This window comes from Schistocerca serialis, chromosome 2, assembly GCF_023864345.2.
Source record: "Schistocerca serialis cubense isolate TAMUIC-IGC-003099 chromosome 2, iqSchSeri2.2, whole genome shotgun sequence".
NCBI lineage: Eukaryota > Metazoa > Arthropoda > Insecta > Orthoptera > Acrididae > Schistocerca > Schistocerca serialis.
The window spans coordinates 681,218,189-681,235,613 of NC_064639.1; the positions used below are offsets into that span (position 1 = coordinate 681,218,189).

A 17,425-nucleotide genomic window follows, 5' to 3' on the forward strand; every position below is an offset into this window, starting at 1 on the left:
TCTCCTTCCCTCTTTCCTGATGAGGCAACAGTTTGTTGCGAAAGCTTGAATTTTGTGTGTGTGTTTGTGTTTGTTTGTGTGTCTATCGACCTGCCAGCGCTTTTGTTCGGTAAGTCACCTCATCTTTGTTTTTATATATAATTTTTCCCACGTGGAATGTTTCCTTCCATTATATAAAAATGTGCAGTGTTTGATTTAAAATTCCTGCCAGTCTTAAAATTGGCCATATATGGTCCGTGCCATGGGAAACCTATCTCTTTCTTGCAACATTGGATTCAACTGGCAGCAGCAGTGCACCGATGCCACAAATATGAGCTGCGAGGATTCACAAGCTTGTTAACACTGTCTCCCTCCCGCACCACCATCACAAACCCAGAACACTGTCTAGCTATGACATGTCATTGCAGTCTACAGCGCCAGTAAACTTGAATTTGTGAATAGGGATATTGGTAACAGTACAATATTTTTGTTAGCAGCTAGTTTTTTAATGGAAAAAAATAAAATGTATTCATATGATGTGGGCCATATATTGGAGAAGGATGTGAAAACAGAGCATGTGAGCAGCATTTTGGCCTACCACCAACAGAAAAAAACCATTTGCGATTAGCTGGATAGTGAAGAAGAACTGAAAAAAATGAGGAAGACTAAATGCAAAATAATCGAAATTGGAAGATGACGTATTTAAACAAATTCAAGGATACCATCAAAATGGCATTGGAATTAACACAAAAATGATTCAAATACATGCTCATAAGCTAGCACTACATTGGAAGTTAAGGGACTTGATTGGTGAAGTTGGTTGGTGCTACAGGTTTTGCGAATCGTCATGGTCATAAATGTGAACCAAAACCAAAATATCCCAGGAAATGCCACAAGGGTATGAAGAGGAAATATTACCTTTCCATCACTTCATTATTCAATGTCAAAAGAAAATGAGTGTGGAACTTAGTCAAACAACGAATATGGATGAAACTCCTTTGACATTTGATATGTCGAGTAACAGAATTATTGCCATGAAAGGTGCTTAAACTGTAACTACAAAAAAGGGACATGAAAAAATGCACTACACTATTGTCCATTCAAGTTGTCCTGATGGTACTGAATGAACTTAATCCAGTCATCATTTGCAAGTGCAAAACAATGCTGAAACCTTCTGAAATACCACCAGGTGTTGCTGTTCACATACATAACAAGCAGTGGATGGACAAAGGTGGTATGAAATTATGGATTAACAGAGTATGGGCAAGAAGGAAAGGTGCTTTATTGAAGAAGGGTTCATTTCTTGTGCTCGGTCAGTTTAGTAGTAATTCGAAAAATTCAGTAAAAGAAAAATATTATGAGAAGGAAAGTTGCTACTCACCATATAGCAGAGAACCTGTGTAGCAGATAGGCACAACAAAAAGATTTTCACACTTAAAGCTTTCAGCCAATGGCCTTTGTCAACAATAGACACAAATATGCACACACACACACACTCATGCAAACACAACTTGCACACAAGAGTCATGTGTGAGTTGTGTTTGCATGAATGTGTGTGTGCGTATGTGTTTGTATTGTTGACGAAGACCATTGCCCAAAAGCTTTAAGTGTCAAAATCTTTTTGTTGTTCCTATCTGCAACTCAGTATCTCTGCTATACGGTGAGTAGCAACTTTCCTTCTTATGATATTGTTACATTCCATCCTGGATTTTCCATTGTTTGATTTCAATGAAAGAAAAATTGAGACAGGGAAATAAAGAGCTTGCAGTTATTGTGGGAGGACTTACTTCACAATTGCAACCTCTTGGTGTCTTGATAAATAGACCATTTGAAGTATGTATGAGAGAGAAATGGAACAAATGGATGATGGATTAAAGCCAACATGAATTCATGCCGTCTGGAGCTTCAAAATGACCTACAATCAAACAAGTGTGTCAGCAGATAAAACAGTCATGGTCTAGAATGAGAGAGGACACTATTGTTAAATCTTTCAAGAACTGCAGCATAAGTAACGCTCTAGATGGCAGTGAAGACCATCTTATATGTGATGAGTACAATGATGATCATGAACAGGATGAAGAAGAATAAGAAGAAGAAAGTTCAGATGACAATTTTCAGGAATATTAAAGGTGAGTATGGTTTTATAAACTAAGATTTTTTTTAGTCTGGCTTTGAAATCTAATAATAAAAATGGTAAAAATATTACTTTTTTCAAAATCTGCTTAAAAACTAAGGTACATAGTATAGTTCGTAGTGTCTTATGGTTCGTAAAATATGGTATAGAATTTCTAAGATCTGTAGGTAGCCATATTTCAGTCTGTCTTGCACTTTGCCACTTCTAGTGCATTGTCTGTCCTGTGTCTAATTGAGCAACAATTTAAACAAATTCAAGGATACCATCAAAATGGCATTGGAATTAACACAAAAATGATTCAAATACATGCTCATAAGCTAGCACTACATTGGAAGTTAAGGGACTTGATTGGTGAAGTTGGTTGGTGCTACAGGTTTTGCGAATCGTCATGGTCATAAATGTGAACCAAAACCAAAATATCCCAGGAAATGCCACAAGGGTATGAAGAGGAAATATTACCTTTCCATCACTTCATTATTCAATGTCAAAAGAAAATGAGTGTGGAACTTAGTCAAACAACGAATATGGATGAAACTCCTTTGACATTTGATATGTCGAGTAACAGAATTATTGCCATGAAAGGTGCTTAAACTGTAACTACAAAAAAGGGACATGAAAAAATGCACTACACTATTGTCCATTCAAGTTGTCCTGATGGTACTGAATGAACTTAATCCAGTCATCATTTGCAAGTGCAAAACAATGCTGAAACCTTCTGAAATACCACCAGGTGTTGCTGTTCACATACATAACAAGCAGTGGATGGACAAAGGTGGTATGAAATTATGGATTAACAGAGTATGGGCAAGAAGGAAAGGTGCTTTATTGAAGAAGGGTTCATTTCTTGTGCTCGGTCAGTTTAGTAGTAATTCGAAAAATTCAGTAAAAGAAAAATATTATGAGAAGGAAAGTTGCTACTCACCATATAGCAGAGAACCTGTGTAGCAGATAGGCACAACAAAAAGATTTTCACACTTAAAGCTTTCAGCCAATGGCCTTTGTCAACAATAGACACAAATATGCACACACACACACACTCATGCAAACACAACTTGCACACAAGAGTCATGTGTGAGTTGTGTTTGCATGAATGTGTGTGTGCGTATGTGTTTGTATTGTTGACGAAGACCATTGCCCAAAAGCTTTAAGTGTCAAAATCTTTTTGTTGTTCCTATCTGCAACTCAGTATCTCTGCTATACGGTGAGTAGCAACTTTCCTTCTTATGATATTGTTACATTCCATCCTGGATTTTCCATTGTTTGATTTCAATGAAAGAAAAATTGAGACAGGGAAATAAAGAGCTTGCAGTTATTGTGGGAGGACTTACTTCACAATTGCAACCTCTTGGTGTCTTGATAAATAGACCATTTGAAGTATGTATGAGAGAGAAATGGAACAAATGGATGATGGATTAAAGCCAACATGAATTCATGCCGTCTGGAGCTTCAAAATGACCTACAATCAAACAAGTGTGTCAGCAGATAAAACAGTCATGGTCTAGAATGAGAGAGGACACTATTGTTAAATCTTTCAAGAACTGCAGCATAAGTAACGCTCTAGATGGCAGTGAAGACCATCTTATATGTGATGAGTACAATGATGATCATGAACAGGATGAAGAAGAATAAGAAGAAGAAAGTTCAGATGACAATTTTCAGGAATATTAAAGGTGAGTATGGTTTTATAAACTAAGATTTTTTTTAGTCTGGCTTTGAAATCTAATAATAAAAATGGTAAAAATATTACTTTTTTCAAAATCTGCTTAAAAACTAAGGTACATAGTATAGTTCGTAGTGTCTTATGGTTCGTAAAATATGGTATAGAATTTCTAAGATCTGTAGGTAGCCATATTTCAGTCTGTCTTGCACTTTGCCACTTCTAGTGCATTGTCTGTCCTGTGTCTAATTGAGCTCTGCCATCCACATTCTCCCTGCACTGGGTTTGACTCATTTCCGGCCAAGCACTGCACCCCTTCATACATGGGCTGACCAGCTGAGGTTGCTTGGCCTGAACTGGCCGTGCTGTTCCTGGGCACATTGGCTTGCATTCATTCACAAAACAAATTCCCCTCACCTCATACCAATTCTAGGAAGCCAAAAAATTTACCTACGTACACGTAACATTACAACCACACAAAGGCAGGCTTAATAAAATGTTCAGCATCACCGTGTCCAATGCTGGTTGGGTCTTTTTCGGCAGTGGTGGATTCACACGTTTCCACTGCTTGCTTTTCTCATTTGTCTCATGGACATAGTGATACATGCAGCAATCATCCATGGTGATTAGGCAGTTAAAGAAGTTACCTGGATTAGACTGACACATTTGTAACATTTTTACTTATGTTCGCTTTTTCCACCACTGCCTCAATTGTGAAATGCAGTTTTCAAGCACCAGGACTTTCACTTCTCTTAGAGTTCTCGATTCTTTATAGAAGGACAGTCTGTCACTTCAATCTTCGTCATTCGGACTTGTTTGACCATGGTGAAAGTGTCTATGCTCACAACCACTGTGTCATACAATGGTGCATTGTTGCCATACACTTCCACGAACTCAATGTGAATTGTTGCAGCTTCATTCCTTCCAAATGCAGAAAACAGATTACCACAGTACATTCCACTTTGTCGATGGGTTGCACCATTTTGGATTGGCTCCTGTAATGGCATGCTACGGCACACTGGTGCAAGGATTTGAGTGTGTGCAAACACGTTGTGCGACAACGGGTTTGTCACATTGTCATTGTTGCTGTGACTACTACGCCATCAGGGCTTATTAACTACTTTGATCAATATCTAGAAAATGCCTGAAACCTGATCTCGTAACCTACATTCTTCTTTTATACATTTCAGCTTGTCTAGACATGAAAATAAAGTTCTTGCTACTTTGAAAAGAGTAAGGAAAGAATGACAGTAACTTAATAGTTATTGTTTTAAATAATAATGTGTATTCAAAAAATCTATTGTTTTTCAAGTGATGAAAAACAGCAGCCAGTCATCCTTTTCTTGCAGGTTTTATTCGGCAAATCTAGATTTCGTCTAAAGCTTAGCCATTATTGATTATCAGTCATTGATAATGGCTAGGGACTAGCTGAAATCTAGATTTTCTGAATAAAATCTGCAGGAAAAGGATGACTGATTGCTGTGCTATATCATTTGAAAGTCATAAAACAGTCATTGAGTGCACCCAAGTTCCTAATGGAAGGTAACCTGATGAAATCAATTGTTTAACATACAAAATCTTTTATAATATGCATCATTTGTTGTATTCTAACCAGTACTTGGTACAGCTCAGAGCCAAAATCTCCACAAAATTGCATTCTTGTTCTGAAACAAGTTGTTTGGGTAATTCAGAGTACTGTTTGTTGTGTACCTAAAAGTTATAAATTTTTACACCACTTGCCTAACAGATTTATAAAGCAGTGTGTAGCTCACAAAACAAAAGAAACATTTCATCAATTGAGTTCAAGCAAAAGCTCACTATTATCAGTTCTGTAAATGCAAAGTCTTAAAGTTTCTCAGTATCACTCAAAGATGTCCATACACAGCCATTCGATGGCTCGCATTTCCGGTTGCAGATTAAACTACAGTGAACTTCATCAAGGAGCTTGGCACCATCCAAAAGTGACACACATTGGTGAAATTCTTTGAGCAAATAAATGGTGAGGCAGCATGGATGTAGCATTGTTGCCGTAAGGAATGCTTGTTACTAAAACATCAGCACTCTTTCCTTCATGTTTAAAGAAGCTCCCTCTCTGCATACTTAAACTTCTCCAATAGAGCTCATATTGTCTCTGTAACTTTTCCTATTGTAAATCTGTACTGCAACATTTCATATTAATTTTGCTATCATATTTTATACAGCTATCATATCTTATACAGCTGTATTGAGTTTTCAATCGAACCTTGAGCAGATTCTACCTTCTGGACTGTCTCTGTTGTTACTGCTGTAACTTTGTAAGATCCATTAAGTACACTGTCATTACTTCTTATATAGAATATAATGCTGTATTTTCTACACTCCAGCTTTTATCCAACTTTGGGATAATCCATTAAGTTTTATGTCTTTTAGTTCAAAATTCACATTTCTGTAAAAATAACAAAACATATTGAAGATAATTTTACCAATCCTTCTAGATCATATTTGTATATCAAAACTAATATACCATCAAAATTTCAGTTTTATATCTCTGTTCCTTGCCAGGTGTACCATTATCAAATATAGCAATGTTTGTCACAAATGCATATTGGCATTTGCTCAAACTTAGTATTTCTTACATGTACATTATTCTACACTACAGGGCTATTACAAATGATTGAAGCGATTTCATAAATTCACTGTAGCTCCATTCATTGACATATGGTCATGAGACACTACAGATACGTAGAAAAACTCATAAAGTTTTGTTTGGCTGAAGCCGCACTTCAGGTTTCTGCCACCAGAGCGCTCGAAAGCGCAGTGAGACAAAATGGCGACAGGAGCCGAGAAACCGTATGTCGTGCTTGAAATGCACTCACATCAGTCAATCATAACTTCAGGACGAAGTTCAACAAAGATCCACCAACTGCTAACTCCATTCGGCGATGGTATGCGCAGTTTAAAGCTTCTGGATGCCTCTGTAAGGGGAAATCAACGGATCGGCCTGCAGTGAGCGAAGAAACGGTTGAACGCGTGCGGGCAAGTTTCATGCGTAGCCCGCGGAAGTCGACGAATAAAGCAAGCAGGGAGCTAAACGTACCACAGCCGACGGTTTGGAAAATTTTATGGAAAAGGCTAAAGCAGAAGCATTTCTTAAACAGGAGATTGGAAAACCGATGGATCGGTCGTGGTGGAGATCATGATCAACAATTCATGTCATGGCCTCCACGCTCTCCCGACTTAACCCCATGCGATTTCTTTCTGTCAACACACTGAGCTTCCCTACCCTCATTAGGTGAAGTGTTTCATATAACAGAGCTTTGGGGATGGCTCTCATCAATTTCATAACCAAGTAGAAAATACTGTAAATCTTCAAATGGTTCATGCTAGAACTGATTGTGTATGTTACAGTGCCTGATCACCTTACACTTTTTTTTTTTTTTTAACTTTATATTGACCAACTAGAACTATGTAAGAACTTCACTTCCTCTCCTTTCTTTCTTGCTGTGTCCTGTTTTCCTGTTTTTCCAGCAGTCCTTCATCTTCTCCCCATGTTATCTTTTGCTTTCTTTTTTCTGTCCATGTTGTTCCCAATTTCTTGTTTCTTCTGCCTTGAAAGCCTTCTAAATTTAGAATTTTATGCTTAGAAAGGTTTATTTGTGTTATTGCTTATTCCCTAAGGGTTTCTTTCTAGTTCGTATTTCTGTAATCCATGCTATTGTCAATTTCTCTTTCGAGAAATACAGGAATATAGTTTTTTCTCACATGTTCTCTTTATTCAGTAGATGTGTCCTCTAAGATGAATCTTCACTTTGCCATTACTTCTGATGTGTTCATAGGTCTCCTCATTTCTTCTCATTTTCCAAACATCTGTAGTTTTTATTTGCATTCATTATATTTCTAATAATCCGTCTTTCCAGTATCTCTATTCTGTAGGCCTATAGCTTACAGTTTGTCATTAAGCATTCACATGCATATAAGCATTTTGGTCTTGCCACAAAAGGTATAGTGTTTTAGTTCAGCTTTCCTTGACATGCATTTCTTGTTGTAGATTCTTTTGCCAGCCATATGCTCTATCTATTCTATTAACTGTAACATCTATTGCAATTTTTTCTAGTTCGTTCTGCCGCATGATTTCTGCAAGATACTGAAATCCATAAAACTCTTTCTATAACATAGTTAAACAGCAAATGTGATGAGCTGTCTCTTTTTTTTCTAATGCCAGTTTTTGTTTTAAATGGCTGAAATACTTCTCCCATAAATTTAAGTTTCAGATATTGTATTGGTTACAGTTTGATGAAATGTTTGCTAATTTTGCTTTAATACCAAATTCTCTAATAATTTTATCTATTGTTTCTCTGGCTGCCAAATCAGATGCTTTCTTGAAATAAATAAATTGTACTATTATAAGTTTTCCGGTTAACGTTCTGTGGCAATTATTGATTTTAAGTTAAAAAGTCTGTTCGTACAACTTTTCCACCTATTACTTTTTCTCCTTTTGTGGTTCATTTTTCATCTTGTCTTTCCCAGAGTCTAATGTGTCACATATTTTCACAGCACTTTTGTGAAAACTATAACGTTATCATCGATTTTGGTATAATATTCAAGTGTCATCATTGTCTACACAGGCCCATAGACAAAGTGAGTTGTTAATAATGTCTGCAAAAAGCTGATTGTTTTCAAAAAGCTCTCTGTGTTATACACTTTCACACAAGGATGTAGTCATCCCATAGGCTTACATCATATCCATATAGAAGAGATCAGTGCTTTTTTTCTTAAAAAAAAGTTTGAGAGTACTCCAGCATTCGATATAATGCAGTGGAAATTACTTATAACTGAAGCATGGGATACCACCCGTCTGCTTTTAGCCATGACGTCATCAGCATCGTCATGGTAGTGGGACCGTAGAGACACCTATCGGTGGCTCGGCATTCGAGTGTACGCATATCCGTTTAGCACTACCATCGCCCACTATTAGCAGACGAGGGCTCTACATGCTTGTCAGACTGGCTGCCAGCAATTCAGTTGTTGAGAATGGTTGCTGCAGCTTCGAAATGCTTGAAACAGTCAACGACATCACTTTTCCCACCAAAAACTGCACTGGCATCATTCGTATTGCAATTACCAACACGGAAAAATGAAATAAAAAATTTATGTCCGTGAAATAAATCTTTGACACTCTTCCAAGTTCTCAACATCCTAAAAAAATTACTTTGTCGACAGAAAAGTTTTGGGGTATGCATCCCCCAACATTCCCCCAGAAAAACAGCACTGGTAGAGATAATGCAAATATCTGCCTCCTTTTTAAGATGAATGGTTCTGTAAATGCACTTTAAGCACTTTATTGGATTGTCTGTCAGATAATTTTGAAAACTCGTTTAACTGAAGGAATAAGAAGCACATATCCATGTTTTGATATACAGTTAGAAAGTTTTCCCGAGAGTGAACAAAGCAAATATAGTGGCTTATGCAGGGGTTGTGGTCTGGTGGACCTCTGTGCAGTTGACTGGTTCTTGCATTATGCATTCATTGGGTTAGTGTTGGTTACAAGCTTTTCTATCGAAGATTCATCTTCCAATAGTATGTTTTCATTTTTAAATGGATTCTTAATATAGTTTTTTAAATTGTGGTTTTAATAATACTGCTGTTGTGTTAGTGATCTACACGGGCTGTTGTATTAGTGATCTACATGGGCTGTTGTGTTAGTGATCTACATGAAATCTAAATTTTCTTTTAACATTTGAGTCCAAGAGATATTAGTTTATCTTGTCTGTGCTGTCACATGGTGATATCTTACTTTGTAAGTGGCTTTGTAGGAGGTATGTCCATTTACTTCATTTTGGTTGCACCTGTGCATCTTGTAACTGGTGTTCTGCAGGTGTCTCTCTTGTACATGATCAGTGTTAGTGTGTTGGTAATAGTGTTATCTTGTGATGTTTTAGATGTAATGATAACAGGGATATCAGATTATCACTTAGCTATGAGTGTCTTGAAAGGAGGACATAAGATGAACATCAACAAAAGCAAAACGAGGATAATGGAATGTAGTCAGATTAAGTCAAGTGATGCTGAGGGAATTAGATTATGAAATGAGACACTTAAAGTAGTAAAGGAGTTTTGCTATTTGGGGAGCAAAATAATTGATGATGGTTTAAGTAGAGAGGATATAAAATGTAGACTGGCAATGGGAAGGAAAGCGTTTCTGAAGAAGAGAAATTTGTTAACATCGAGTATAGATTTAAGTGTCAGGAAGTCGTTTCTGAAAGTATTTGTATGGAGTGTAGCCATGTATGGAAGTGAAACATGGACGATAAATAGTTTGGACAAGAAGAGAATAGAAGCTTTCGAAATGTGGTGCTACAGAATAATGCTGAAGATTAGATGGGTAGATCACATAACTAATTAGGAGGTATTGAATAGAATTAGGGAGAAGAGGAGTTTGTGGCACAACTTGACAAGAAGAAGGGTCCGGTTGGTAGGACATGTTCTGAGGCACCAAGAGTTCACAAATTAATCATTGGAGGGCAGCATGGAGGGTAAAAATTGTAGAGGGAGACCAAGAGATGAATACATTAAGCAGATTCAGAAGGATGTAGGTTGCAGTAGATACTGGGAGATGAAGAATCTTGCACAGGACAGAGTAGCATGGAGAGCTGCATCAAACCAGTCTCAGGACTGAAGACAACAACAACAACAACAACAACAACAACAACGAGATGGTGCCTGTGATTGCTTTCATTTATGTGGCTGGGACATGGGTTGTCACCTGGAATTTTAACATCAGTGTGGACTTAGTACTGTACTCATTAAGTGTGTATGTGTAATAGGAAAGTCAGAATCTTTAGATAAAGAGGACAGATCACACATGTATTGATGCCTGGAGGTGCACAGACTTTCTATTACTTCTTTTCCTGGTTTCACTTTGCGAAAGTCTGGTTTCTCCACTTCATATGGCCATATGTTAGTGACAAGCTTAAGCGAGGACCATTGTAAGTTTACATTGATTTCATGGGTTCTTTATGTTTTATTTCATTCAATGTGGTTATGCTCTTTTATGTATGGGAACCTATTGTGTTTTATGTAGGCCCAATTATTTTAGAGGTTTACTGTGTGGCCGTAGAATATATAAGATGAATTTTCTGCTTACATGCTGTGTGCCAGAGAATCACTGTGTTACTCTCTTTTAGTTGACTTACATGGATATTCTGTACGTGTTGTGTTATCCTTTCTAAAATGTTACTACAAGATTTATTGGTTTTCTTAAAGTTTGAGAACACATATAGTCATCACATTTAACTGTAATTTTTCAGATGCGCCTGAAGATTGTACTGTTGTTCTGAATCCTGGTTGTGCTGCCCTTTTATTGAAAAATAAAATTTAATACAACTAGATGCGGATTTTATCAATCATGAATAACCATTAATTTAGATTTTTACTGCTTCTGGTACCAGTGTCACTTTTTTGGTTGCTTCTGATTTTTCTTCAGCATATACTGCTGTCTTATTGAGTTGAGCAGTGGCTACCAAAGAGTCTTAATTTTTTCATTTACTGGGAGTCTTTTATAATAAACATGCAAACAAACTCTTGTAATTGTGTTGCAAACAATGGGGAGCTTTATTGTCAGGATATACAGAAACATATTTCTTGAAACTACATAAGTGTCACAATTATGTCCCTAAATCTATAGTATTCAGTATTTGGTAGCCTGAAAAAAATTGTGCATTTTATCTTAGCACTGATGTTCTTAACTTGCTAATTTTATGTTACTTTACAAGGCCAGCTGTAGTCTCAGCCAAAGTAGCAGCACTGTTGTGTTTACACTGATGAAACAGAGTTATAAACAGTTGCATTTTGGAGTGCCACCATGTGCTAGTTGACGAAACGATCACTGAAGTAAGTGCCTACTTTCTAAAAGAACACAAACACAATTTACACATTGTAACTGAGTTTTGGTTGCACTGTCCATTAAAGGATGTGTTGTCTAATGATCTTCATCATTTTCTTTATACAACTGTACCTCTTTCGATTATTTGTGTAAAGAGGAAAAGTGCAAGCTGCTGTCTCTCTTCCTTCTCTATTATGTTTTCTAAGATGTGACAGAGGAAATGAAATAAACTATCTAAAGTCCCTCTTATTTATGTGTGGATGACATAGCGATTGTCAAATGTATTAAAACAGTTCTTGCATATTTTTGTTTACTGAACACCTGTATACATAGGAGGAGATGCTGTCATTCAGCAATAACACTGTTCATTTCACTTTGCCAGCATTGATTGAGTATGTAATGCGTGTATTTCAGGTCTCATGTAAAGTCCCTAAAATGTTAAAAAGTAAAGAACATAATTAATTTGTGGTTATTTGCAGTATTTGTCCTTGATCAATTATGTATTTAGGTGTATTTCAAAGTGAAGTTGATTCATTGATTTTTATTTGGTCGCATTTGATTTCATTTTGTACAAAGTGTGTACTTGTAATATAGGACAACTTAAATCTATTTTCTTGCAGTATTTAACCTATTCATTACAATTTAATACACCAAAGTGGCAATACTTATTATAATGTTGCATATATTTTTCACCCATTTTATAGGTCCTGAGAATTATTTACATACTATGTTATACTGGTATTTACATTTTTCTCTTAATATTCATGTTCTCATGTTATTTACGTATCATAATGTGTTCAAATATATCTAAAAATAAAGATGATGTGAATTACCAAACGAAAGCGATGGCATGTTGATAGACACACAAACAAACACAAACATACACACAAAATTCAAGCTTTCGCAACCAACGGTTGCTTTGTCAGGAAAGAGGGAAGGAGAGGGAAAGATGAAAGGATGTGGGTTTTAAGGGAGAGGGTAAGGAGTCATTCCAATCCCGGGAGCGGAAAGACTTACCTTAGGGGGAAAAAAGGACAGGTATACACTCGCGCGCACACACACACACACACACCACACACACACACACACACACACACACATATCCATCCGCACATACACAGACACAAGCAGACATGTCTGCTTGTGTCTGTGTATGTGCAGATGGATATGCGTGTGTGTGCGAGTGTATACCTATCCTTTTTTCCCCCCTAAGGTAAGTCTTTCCGCTCCCGGGATTGGAATGACTCCTTACCCTCTCCCTTAAAACCCACATCCTTTCGTCTTTCCCTCTCCTTCCCTCTTTCCTGACGAAGCAACCGTTGGTTGCGAAAGCTTGAATTTTGTGTGTATGTTTGTGTTTGTTTGTGTGTCTATCGACATGCCAACGCTTTCGTTTGGTAAGTCACATCATCTTTATTTTTAGATATATTTTTCCCACGTGGAATGTTTCCCTCTGTTATATTCATAATGTGTTCATTTAGTTACAGCACTTCTATAACAGTAATAGTACCATTTTTCATTCATTGATACATATACTATTCTACACTACAAAAATTCTTTTTCCATTAAATGATCCTTTAAAAGTTTTTGGAATGTCTTTTTTTTGTTAATGTATAGAGATGGAAATGTCAGTATTTTTAGACTATGGAAAACAGTACTGCATGAGCCTTCTTGTTCATGATGGCCGTAAAAGCTTTTTTTGCAATGTAAATATTCTTTTTGTATTTTTGCTGCTGGAATTTCCCCAAACAATAATTCCATATTGTAGGTATGGCTCAAATAGAGTGTGGTGCACTGTACATGGAAGCTTCTTGTTGGCATAATGTACAAGCTGTTTCATAACAAATATTGCAGTGCTTAATTTACAGCCAACATTATCTATATGTTGACTCCATTGGAGCTTATTGTCAACTGTAATCCCCAAAAATTTAATAGTGGTAACCTCTTCCAGTCTTGTTTCATCTATGAATATATTTGTGTGTTCTTCCTTTTCTCCATTTGTGAACACCATGAACATTGTCTCTTTCAGATTTAAAATTAAGTCATTTTGTATAAGCCACTGTGCTGTGTTTCTTTGACATAAACACACTTCTTTCCAGTGATTTCAGATTTTTTTTCCTACATTCATTAGTGTCATTTCATCTGCATATAGTATTTTTTGTCTTTATGACTAACATCGATACTGTTGAACAGAAGTGGGCCAAGTGCAGATCCTTGAGGCACTCTGTACTTAATGTTTCTGATTTCAGATTTGCATCCAGTTTCTGTTTCCACTTACTGCTTTCTGTTGCTGATGTATGATTTTATCCACTTGGCTGCAAGTCTATGAATGCCATAGCTTTCAAGTTTTTCAGTAAGTGTGGTATGGGGTATTGTGTCAAACACTTTAGACAAATCCAGAAACATAGCAGACAGAGTTTGTTTTGTCTAATGCATCTATAATGGATTCTGTGAGGCTTGAGATGGCGGTTTCTGGTAGATTTCAGCTTTTGGAAACCATGTTATGCTGGAATCGGAATACTGTGTTTCTTCAGGAATGTGGTCAACCTACTATGCATGAGCATCTCTAGTATTTTTGAGAAACCAGAGATTAAAGACACTGGTCTTGTAGTTATTTGGATCATTTTTGTCTCCTTTCTTATATATTGGTACTACTTTATTTACTTTTAATTTTTCTGGAATACCCCTTCTCTAAATTAGCAATTTGCAATATCCAAAAGAGGTTTGATTATTTCTTCATTCACATGTTTTATTAAATAATTTAATACTTCATCATCTCCTGTGGATTTTTTGGGTTTTAATTTCTGGATTATTTTTATGACTTCTGTTTTTGTCACTGGTTCCAGGAACATTGAGTGGGATGGTTGGCATGCTTTGACCACTGATGATTTGTTTCCCCTTTTAAATTTTGTATGGCATCTCTGAAGTTGTTGTTCAGTACATTAGCAATTAACTATGTTGTCATCAATTTTCAATGACTTAATAAAATTACTGTTTTTTAAATTTTTGGCTATATCTTTCACAGTTGATTGTATCCCATGTTGTTTTACCTTTTTGAAGTCTGCCACACAAAATAATTTATTTCATTTTTGCTTATAATTGAAATCAGTCACACCAGTTCAAGCAGCATGCGTCTGATTATTTTCTATGCTTTTACTGAGAAATAACAACACACACCATTTTACACTTGGACTCTGCTACTCACTGTCACATGACCAAGATTAGTTCATGTAAGGCAAGAAACTACACTTTCCTGTGCAGGGCAAAACATATTCTCCGTTAACGAATATTGTGTTGAGTGTTTTGACAGTGTTCACCTAATCTCCATAACTTAAATAATTTATTATAACTTAATAAAATTGGTTGGTAACTTGAAGAAAAGGTAATTGATGACATCTACCTAACATACGTTTAAAAAAGTAGTAAGAAAGCTACATGTTTTTATTAATTTATATTCCGTTCAGACATATACATCAAGCTTGGATATAGTCATCAAGCTTGGATGCTAATGGCCTTCTTCAGACTCACACATATGTCTTCATGACACTCATGAAGATAGCACTAAATGTAAATGTAATTTAACTGGGTGGATAAAAAAGCTACTCATAAAGCAACGAGAGGAAAATACATATATACAAGTATTGAAATTTCCAAGCTTTTGGAGCCACTGGCTTCTTCTTCTGGCAGAAATGTTGAAGGGGAGAAAAAGGGATGAAGGAAAAGGACTGGTGAGGTTTAGTAAAACGATTATAAACTTATGAGAACATACTCTCTCAGAAAATTTCACTGGTGAAATCTTCTTGAATTACCAGCCAAGTGGCATCGTTATCTTGAAGCAACAGTCTGACAAGTAACCTACTTGACACCTTAAGCCTGAAGATGATGAGTAACAATACTTATTGAAATGTTGCTTTGAACTGACACTGCTATGTTGACGATAACCTGAAAAGATTGCATCAGAGTATAAACATGCCTCCCTGCTAACTTGTAACACACTTCTGAGTTGCGTAAATAAACTGAAAGTACTTTGTTATGGAGTTGGAAATCATTATTTCACAATTACATTGTTCAGGATTTGCCATGTGGTTGCAGTCATGTTTTCTGTGTCAGTAATGTGTGAACCTTCCTCTCCAGCACTGTGTTGAGGAAAACATCTGTTGATGTTTGGATACTGACATGTTAATCCTTAGCATTTAGGAAATATCAGTTGATTTTATAGATCATTGTTGTTATTCTACATTGAATTTTTCATGAATAACATTCTTTGTAGAGTAAATAAACACTGTAATGAAAGTTTCTTTGGTGGACGTGGAATCACTCAACTGGAAGAAATTTGTCATTGTAATAAAGGCATCCACATTAAGACCAAATTATGGTATTTTACTGTTGCAAAAATTTGTGATAATGTTAACAGCTGTACTTATTTTCACTGTTATAGAAATACACATAATTGCATGTGTAAATATATCTGAATATGTCTGTATATGTGCTGATGGATATGTGTGTGTGTATGAGTGTATACCTGTCCGTTTTTCCCCCTAAGGTAAGTCTTTCCGCTCCCGGGATTGGAATGACTCCTTACCCTCTCCCTTAAAACCCACATCCTTTCGTCTTTCCCTCTCCTTCCCTCTTTCCCTCTCCTTCCCTCTTTCCTGATGAAGCAACTGTAGGTTGCGAAAGCTTGAATTTTGTGTGTGTGTTTGTGTTTGTTAGTGTCTCTATCAACGTACCAACACTTTCGTTTGGTAAGTTACATCATCTTTGTTTTTAGATATATATCTGAAATGTGTTACAGTAATAGATATAAACATTTTGAAGATATAGTACTGCACTATTTGTTCTATTGTCTTTTGTAATATAGAATTTTCAAACAGATTTCAGATTATTTGACTGATCCTGGAGTCATTGAAACCAACCGATTTTTCCTGAGAAAATATCTTGAATATGAGAAGTCGGGAAGCATTGTGGGATGTGTTAAAAATATTCATCCACTTCTTAAGAAACCTCAATGTTTATATAGTATAGATAATATGAAGGATGCATCCAAAATATAGGAAACAAATCACTGAATGTATGTAGCAAAAGTAACAGTATGGTGGTCATTACTTCTCAGTTGACAAAAATGGTTAATGAAATATATCCAAACATATAATCATTACTATGTTGCATTTGTTAATATTCATCCACTTCTTAAGAATCCTCAATGTTTATATAGTATAGATAATATGAAGGATGCATCCAAAATATAGGAAACAAATCACTAAATGTATGTAGCAAAAGTAACAGTATGGTGGTCGTTCCTTCTCAGTTGACAAAAATAGTTAATGAAATATATCCAAACATATAATCATTACTATGTTGCATTTGTATTACACACTGATGTCATATTAACCAATTATGATGAAATGGCTGGAATTGTTGCAGTGTAATACATATTATTATTTAATTCAAGATATAACTATTACTTCATTATTTGAATGACTGTGATGTTAGTTTTATTTTACCATAATTTATTCTGTAATTAATTGTGATACAGTTGGTTTCATTTTATTGTATCAGCCAACAATAAAATAAGTTTCACTAATAACATTAAGCTTGTTTCTTTCCTAGATATATATATATATATGGAGATTTCATGGCATGTTGATGCAATAAAATGTTCAGAAGTTACTAACTACATCAATCAATAAGGTGTATGTGACATTCTAGGCAGCATACTGTCTTCACATGTTCTAGTGAAATACCCATGTGATGCAGCCTGTTTTCCAATACAGGGTGATTAAAAAAAGTGTCC

General features: G+C 36.0%; 1 protein-coding gene across 6 annotated transcripts in view; it reads left to right on the forward strand.

Moving 5' to 3' along the window:
* The window catches only part of LOC126457794 (uncharacterized), a 102,838-nt gene extending 85,673 nt beyond the window's left edge, over positions 1 to 17,165 (forward strand). For 2 of the 6 annotated variants that reach the window (XM_050094389.1, XM_050094391.1), the window contains exon 6: positions 16,506 to 17,161. In XM_050094389.1, coding sequence (XP_049950346.1) covers positions 16,506 to 16,685 — 180 coding nt within the window. In that variant the 3' untranslated portion in view covers positions 16,686 to 17,161. Of the gene's footprint in view, positions 1 to 5,685; positions 5,716 to 11,521; positions 11,640 to 16,505 lie in introns of those variants that run through there. The other 4 variants (XM_050094386.1, XM_050094387.1, XM_050094388.1 and 1 more) reach the window with 4 other exon arrangements.
* The last annotated feature ends 260 nt before the right edge of the window (positions 17,166 to 17,425 follow it).